The 8,344-nt window shown below is 54.1% G+C and overlaps 1 protein-coding gene across 1 annotated transcript; it reads right to left on the reverse strand.

Moving 5' to 3' along the window:
- Positions 1-42: 42 nt before the first annotated feature.
- On the reverse strand, positions 43-1,670 carry VOLCADRAFT_92643 (uncharacterized protein; the record flags this gene model as incomplete). The annotated part of the gene is made up of 4 exons (XM_002952050.1): positions 43-342; positions 867-915; positions 1,339-1,402; positions 1,607-1,670. 4 exons carry the CDS (start codon positions 1,668-1,670, stop codon positions 43-45), a joined length of 477 nt encoding a protein of 158 aa, XP_002952096.1.
- Between the last annotated feature and the right edge of the window lie 6,674 nt (positions 1,671-8,344).

Below are 8,344 nucleotides of genomic sequence, written 5' to 3' on the forward strand. Positions count from 1 at the left end.
GGAGCTCCCACACTGACCCATCCAATACATCACGCAAAAAGTCTAAGAAGTCTTGGTCAGGATTAATAACGTCAAGTGCCACAGCTGCTGGCTGTGGCACCACCGCCGCGACGGCCGCCTCTGTGGGCTGCTTCTCCAAGGCTGGCAGCGGCTGGGCCAGCGCAGGGGCTCCACGACGCGGCTACCAGCATGTTCGCAAGGGATTCCACAACGGGTTGCAAGCCTGCTGGCACCTGTAGAACCGCCACCGCGGTGGTGACCGGCACACGGGCCCCCAGCGGGAGTCCCTGCAGCTGTTGGACCGATGGTAAGACGTCCTGCAGCCTCTAGCAATGGGGACCACTGGAAGCGGGGCGGGTGGCGGGTGGCATGGGGAAAAGAAGCGGGTTATGGAAGGGTTGGAAAGTAGTAAGAGAAACGGATCCAGATACGGTGCAGTAGGGAAGTTAGGGATGGGATGGTGGGAGGATGTGAAATTTGGTCCGAAAGACAGGTGCAGGCGCATCGTCTAAGTTTTTGGGACCATAATACATGTTGACAGTTACCTGTTCCAAGCTGACACACTTACATTCACATACATTCGGTAATCCTACCACATGGGTAAATGTATCAGAACCCCAAAACACGATGGCTGCGATGTCAAACACCTGCGCCGCCAGGAACTCCGTCTTGTATGCTGCCAGGAAGTGCTGTTTGCCCTAGGACCTCTGTCCCGTCCCAACCGTGTCACACATCCCCGTGGATCCCACAAATGGGCCTCCCACTTGTTGGCGTTACGGCGCATTAGAGGGGACAGGTAGCGGCAAGCAGGGTAAGGGGCCAGGAGGGGACTGGGCGGTGGCCGCTACCCCTCCCCGCACATGCACCGTAACGCCAACAAAAGTGGGAGGTCCATTTGTGGGATCCGACGGGGATCTGCAGGAGACGTGAGCCGGGACAGAGGTCCAAGAGCAAACAGCACTTCTTGGCAGCATAGAAGGCGGGGCTACTGGCGGCACAGGTGTTGGGCATCGCAGCAATCGTGTTCTGGGGTCTCGATACCCTTACCCATGTGGGTCACCAAGATTACCGTATGCATGTGTACGGCGTGTCTAAGGTGTACAGGATCCCTACATAGCTTTATGTCTGATAATGAACGGCCAGTGAGAGGGCAACCGCCCAAGGGTGTATCCTATTATGGATTTGTCCCCAGCCCGCCAACCCTTTCCTCTTTTCATGAGGCCCCGCCGTGGGTTTATGCTACGCTAATACCGAATGAGGCATGGGTCCCGTCCCCAGCTTACGGTTGCAGCTCTTACCCAATTCGTCTTGCTCCATCCCGGCCTGGTCTCAACTCACGACGAGAAGGCGTTACGGTTGATTGTCGACGCAGCCGGCAGCTGCAGCAGCGGTGGCGGTGGTGCTGCAGGCGCAAAGGTGATAACAGGATTTACAGGACGCAGAACCTGCGCCTGGAGCCATACCATGTAGTACATGGATCTCAATACCTGTTCTCAAACGCCGGACATATAATTAAAGGCGCCTTCTGATGTAAGGGCAAGGGGAAGCGAGTAATGGCGGCCCTGACGATACGACGACAGTGTGTAGACCCCTGCAGCAAGCTCACCACTTCTGCTGATAATTGGCTGATCAAAATACTCACAAAGCAGAAGAATTGTATTCATTTTCATTGAAAATTGGCGAATGGAAATCGGCTTGTAATCTTGGGATATGATCATTGGCTTTATATATGGATTTCCCTAGTTATCGGCAGTACAAAAGGCCTACGAGGAAGGTGGGCGCAGCCTCGAAGGTGGCGCCCGGTGTCGGTCGTTTCCCTGCCAATCCGCATCGCCAAATCTCCCGTGCCGAGGCAAGGGCTTCCTAGGAGGTCCCAGGCAGCTGTCCTGTCCCCACGTCCTATATGGTTGCCGATAAGCCTGCCCTGGCCTGGCTTAGCGCCTAGATAGGCACGAGCCTAGAAACCATGATGTTATCTATTTTTTGACGGCCCCAGTAACCGCAACCCTCCCATGCATGGGCGCTATTACAGGGTTGTTGATGGCCCCTGCGCATGGGGAGGGGCTTTGCGGACATTTTGAGGACAGCGACACACCAGGCCCACCATCGCAGCATAACATGTTGCTCCATGTTGCTGCGACTTACGGCAGCGCCCTTACCCGCAAGCATATCCCGTTGGCCAGTGGCCCACGAGTCGCCCTCTATCTCCTCTCCCCCTTGCCTTCCTTACCCCATCCCCAAACACATTCCTTGCCCCCAAGCCCCCAAGATACGGTTCTGGCCCACCCCCGCTGATACCTAGTTGGACGGCCCCTTCACCGTAACTGCCGAAGGGATCTAACTCCGTTGAATATCTCCATCATCAGGCCGGCGAGTATCTCCCCCAAGTACTCTACCTGGTGTTACAAGTGCTACCGCTGTCGCAGACCCCGCACACGCCAAGACTGTGGCGCTGCCACTGCTGCCGCTACTGCTGTTGATGCTACTGCCGTTGCTGCTGCTGTATCTGCCACTGCTGCTACCACTCAACTGTTAAAGCTACCACTTTTGCATGCTGCCACCCGAACTGCTGTTGCTGCTGCCGCTGCTGCTGCCGCCACCGAGTGACCCATAGGCCCATTGATGCAGTCCGGCCACCGTGCGGCCGCCGCCATTAACACTGCTGCTGCCATCACCGCACGTTATTAGTCGTGCCTCTGGCCCTGGCAGCCTTACGCTGTCAGCCTGCTGGCTCCAGTGTTTCTTTCATTACCACTGACGGGAAGGGCCCGAAGCCCCCATATCCCGACACGCCATGCCAGGACTCCTTGTCGCGCGATCGTTTCCTTTAACGCCACTACCGCATATCCTTCACTAGCAAATGCCGCACCTGATTCAGCTGCTGCCCCTGCATACTAGGAGAGAATGAACCAGTACAAGTTCGTGCATGTAGCACATCTTGGGGCTGCAGTTTCCACAGCTCCGGGCCCAGCGGCAGCAGCGCCAGCAGACTAATGGCAACACTGCTTGAGCGCTCCATGTCCCCTGACTTCCCAAGCGCCGTCCCTGGTCATCACTGGCCTTGTCATGGACCTGGTGACTCACAGAGATGACAATTGCAACAGCCGCGATCAATGCCTACCTATGCAAAGAGGCTGGACGTGCGAGAACACCTTGGCTGAACCCAAGGGGGTCCCCACCGGGGCCGCCGGGGTCAAGGCGTGCCGTTACCATCATTGAATGAGGACATCGCTGTGATGGAGCGCGCCCTGGGTAGCTTGCTCACGCGGACGCCCCCTTCCCCCAGCGATTGCACCAAAGACTGATGAGCTTTAGGTTGTGCTGTTAAGGATTAGAGGCCAATAGGCCCAACGACCGTGATGAGTACGCCGCAGGTACCTGCAGGCTTTGTAACTTCGGAACGGAGAAAAACGAACAGCATGCGGTTGGGAAATGCCCCGCTTGTGGGCTCCCGCTTATGATGACTTGAGGGCTGGTTATGGGAGAGGACTCGAGTTTCAAGGGCGCAACATGCGCACCGTTATGACCGAGGGGGCCCCGCCGGCATTACCTATCTTTTATTATTTCCTTTATCTCTAGGAGACAGCGCTCCTGCGCTTTGCGCTTCGACGGGAATGGGAGGATGACGATAATCGCCCCCCACACCGTAACGTTTTCACTGACGGTCCACGGGGTCCCCGGCTTCGACTGACCCCGCACTTGTGCTGACACAGTAAGTGTACATGTACCTACTTTGAGCCGCGATTTGCTTGACCGTCGTACCACTATATCTGCTGGAAGCTAGGTTGCAGCGGGCAGGTCACTTCCCAATGGTATTGGGCTTCCAAGTTCACAGCCGTCCACCCATGCATCCAAGGACAACGAAGCCTCGAAGATATCTGCGTGGATAAATATAGGTGGAAAGGAGGGCCGGAGTGGAGTGAGCTCCTCCGAGTGTGTGAACGGCGGTCGGTAGAGTAACGGCAGCTGGTCCAAATTACAGCCGCTTCGGCAGGATTGGGCCGGAGTGGGGTTTATCCCGTAAAGTGGTCTAAGGCACTGGCATGCACAAGGCCACGGCACGAACCTCCCTACGGGTACAGCGTGGCCCCCTTTATTAGCGAAATAATTCAACGTTGTGTGTGAGGCGGAGGCCACGTTGCCTTGAGGCTGCAGCATCTGCATGCATGCGGCTGTTGCAGATCCGGCCGTCGCAATAGGTGCCTGTAATCGTTGGCACAAAGGACGAGGTAGTGGTAGCACTGAAAACAGCGGTAGCAGCTACAGTGCTGTGCGGCATCGGCGTCGGCGGCCCCAAAAGTGCTCCAGCAGCGACCATGCTTCCCCTAATGCCCTTGTTTCCTATGTAGCGTTTACATGCTCCTTATCTAGCTTGCGGTATCAAGGCTCTTGGGCTTTTGGCTCGTCTGGGCTCGTTACACCCTCTCATACAGACACAGTGTGGAGGTCCAAGCAAACATGCGGTGATTGGGGACAATGGCACTGGGCGGGGAGAAGCGCAGTTGGGCAAGGCTGAACTGAGCAACCGCGCGGAGCGGAGACAATACCGATGCTATAGATCTGACAAAGTTTGGAGGAAAGCTAGTTGGCCGCAGCTTGAAGCGAGCTTCCTTTTCGCAAAACAGTTCCACAGCGGCCCAACACTACATGATTCAGCACCTAGTCCGCCAGATCACCGATTGACTAGTACCTTGTCATTCGTTCATGACTCTCGCAAGCCGGTCCGACGACGCGCTTTTGGCCATGCCTGGCCAGCACGTCGCAGTCATCCCCCGTATGAGGCGAATAAAATCATACAGCTAAGACGATAGTTTGTGTTATTTGCGAACAAGAAATCAGGAAAAATCCCGGGACTCAAAGTAGATGGCTCGCTGAGAGCAACGTGTGTCTTAGGAGCAGAGCCTGGGAACAATCTACCGCACCGTGATATAGCGCTTAGTTACATATGAATAGGCATAAACATATGATTAAGATGGGCAAGGGCAGTTCGGCTTGCTTGATGCTTGATATCGAGCGAGCAAGCAATAAGCTTATTGCCCTGAGGGCCTTGCTTCCTAATTTAAGACTTCCCTGCCTTGGTGTCTATCTATCTTTGGGTGAGGCCAACTATTTCGGAAAACAGGAATAAACTAATAGCTTGGGTCAGATTTCAGGAAAGCTACTATTGTACGTAGTCGTTGCATGTGTCCTGAAGGGACCCCGCTGAGCCCCAAGAACACACCGCCCACGCTATAACAAAGCAAATCTTCATCATTGCCCTCAAACTAACATGTTAGTGGACCTCTCTCCAGATTCGCTCAACAGGCTGCATACCAAAATCGCCGGCCCTTGCAAGTGCAGTAGTGGGTTCCGTCGCAGAGGCCCATGAAAATAACTAAGGTTAGCTCTTAAGTGCTAGAAACACCATAACGAATGAAGCTTTGCATGCTGTTAATTATCGCGCGCCGGGCTTCGGTCCATGGGCTTCGGAAATGTGGACAAGGCAATAGCTCGGAGAGCTCGCGAAATCAAAATTATAATTGTTCGAATAGCAATAACTTATGGAAATAGGTAGCATGTGCGTGGATGGAGACTATGCTTTTGAGCCTTGCTTGTGCCGATTCAGTTTCCTACACTTCATATCTCAGAGAAATATTTCAAAGATTCGACGTAAACAACTTCCTATACAGGATTGGGGTCGTTTATTTTTATTCAAGGGCTGCTGGGCCTGCTATGAACCGTCGCCGCAAGGCATAGACAAACAAAGAGCAAACAGTAGCAAAATACAACACCATAGGGTTCTGTACGAGGCATGAATATATAATTTTTCAATATTCTCTCATTCCGTTGCCTCAGACCTCTCACTTTTGGTATAAGCGTCCCCCCGTTTACACGCCTAGCAGAGCGACAGCTGGGCTGCTCTTGGCGCGAAGGCGATAGGAAGGCAGGCGGCTGATGTCTGTGAGGCCTGATATTTCCCTTGGTTGTGGGTGTGGGTCTTTGGACTCGGGCAGCGCTGCAGCGCTGGGTCATTCGGATGCAGCCGGACTTCGTGACCACCGCCAAGCGCCACTATTACCACCAGTACCACCACCTCCACCGCCAGTATCTGTAGTAGCTGGTACACAGTACGGCACACAGGACGTCTATAAGTACATCAGAGGCCTTTCAGCGGCCAGCTACTACAGTATTGTCCTCTATTGTTGTTGTTGTTACATGGTCGTGGGTGCGTTCCCCGTACCTGCAAACCACCCTAGTACGAGCCGAGGGCTCAAGGGCTGCCAAATCGCCTATAAGCACCATCCTACCTCGCACTTCCAACGAAACAAGTGATGAGGTATACTAACGACCAAAGGGAACGATAGAGTTACGGTGGGACCATATGCGTTCCAGCATCCTTGCCAGGCGTTCAGGTTCCCACTTCATAGCGTCCTTCATATGTTCGAAGCGTGGAAAGTCCTCTATTAGTAGTCTGTTGTATCACGTTTCAGAAGAGTACCGACCGGCGGATGCAGATTCCTGATATGCCCAGAATACGACAGAGTCTGCCTTTGCTGTGTTGTGCCATGAAGCTTCTACCACGCCCTGCACGACGAGTGTGTATCTCTACCAGGCTCTACATTTCTTGTGCAACACTCCAAGGGGCGGGCCTCGTCACTCCTTCGGCCACAACTTTCGTTCCTCACGCCCCCAACCCGGCACAACTGCTAAAATCAGGCACTCGTGGAACAGGCGAGTCGAGGGAAGCCTTCAGTTATTAGCAAGCAAGGGCCTTATTGCTCGGTATCAATCATCAAGCAAGCCGACCGGCCCTTGCCCCTCTTATTCACATGCTTTTGTGTATATAGACGCATATAAGCTTTTCATCGTTGGATGATAGATCGTATCCTGTCTACAGTAGTCTTTAGTAGTTGCTTTCAGCCAAAAACCTGAAGTCCAGGGATTTTCTTGATTTTTGTTTTCAAAGTAACACCATGTATCATTTTGACTGTATATTCATATTATTCGCGCTTGCGATGGTGTATTGCTGGCCAGGGATGTATGATTGCGACATGCTGCTGGCGACGCACGGCCAAAAGCGCGTCGTCGGACCGGCTTGTGAGAGCCATGAATGAATGACATAGGTAACCAGGTGCTGAATAAATTAATCTTGGGCGTCTGCGGCATAATTTTGGAAAAGTAAGGGTAGCGAATTGCGTCCAACCCGCTCTCCTTCATATTTTGTCAGATCGGTATCGTCTCCGCTCCGCTCCGCGCGGTCTCCGCTCGCGGTCTCCGCGCGGAGCTCCGCGCGGTTGCTCAGTTCAGCCTTGCCCAACTGCGCTTCTCCCCGCCCAGTGCCATTGTCCCCAATCGCTGCATGGTTTGCTTGAACCTCCATACTGTGTCTGTATGTGTACCCAGAGGGGTGTAACGAGCCCAGACGAGCCAAAAGCCCAAGAGCCTTGATACCGCAAGCTAGGTAAGGAGCATGTCAACGCTACATAGGAAGCAAGGGCATTAGGAAAGCTTGGTCGCTGCTGAGCACTTTTGGCGCCCCCGACGTCGATGCCGCGCACCACTGTAGCTGCTACCGCTATTTCGAGTGCGACCACTACCTCGTCCTTCGTCCTAACGATTACAGGCACCTATTGCGACGGCCGGATCTGCAACAGCCGCATGCATGCAGATGCCGCACCCTCAAGGCAACGTGGCCTCCGCATCACACACAATGTTGAATTATTTCGCTGTTAAAAGGGGGCCACGCTGTACCCGTAGGGGGGTTCGTGCCGTGGCCATGTGCATGCCAGTGCCTTAGACCACTTCACGGGATGAACCCCACTCCGGCCCAATCCTGCCTGTGCGGTTGTAATGTGGACCAACTGCCGTTACTCTACCGGCCGCCGTTCACACACTCCGATCGGAGAAGCTCACTCCACTCCGGCCCTCCTTTCCACCTATATTTATCCATGCAGATATCTTTGAGGCTTCGCTGTCCTTGGATGAATGGCTGGACGGCTGAGAACTTGGAAGCCCAATACCATTGGAAAGCGACCTGTCCCCCACACTCGGGGGAAAATCTACCAGTCCGTAAAATCAGGCCCCTTCAATCCGGAAGTTGGTGGCTTGCGCCTTACAGATACATGCCTTAGCTTTTACGGATATATGACTTCATTTTACGGGGGACATGGAGCCCTCCAGCAGTGTAGCCATTAGCCAACAGTGCGCTGCTGCCGCTGGGCCCGGAGCTGTGGAAACTGCAGCCCCAAGATGTGCTACATGCACGAAATTGTTCTGGTTCATTCTCTCCTAGTATGCAGGGGCAGCAACTGAATCAGCGGCGGCATTTGCTAATGAAGGATATGCGGTAGTGGTGTTAAAGGAA

The sequence above is a fragment of the Volvox carteri genome (genome assembly GCF_000143455.1).
Source record: "Volvox carteri f. nagariensis unplaced genomic scaffold VOLCAscaffold_27, whole genome shotgun sequence".
Lineage (NCBI taxonomy): Eukaryota > Viridiplantae > Chlorophyta > Chlorophyceae > Chlamydomonadales > Volvocaceae > Volvox > Volvox carteri.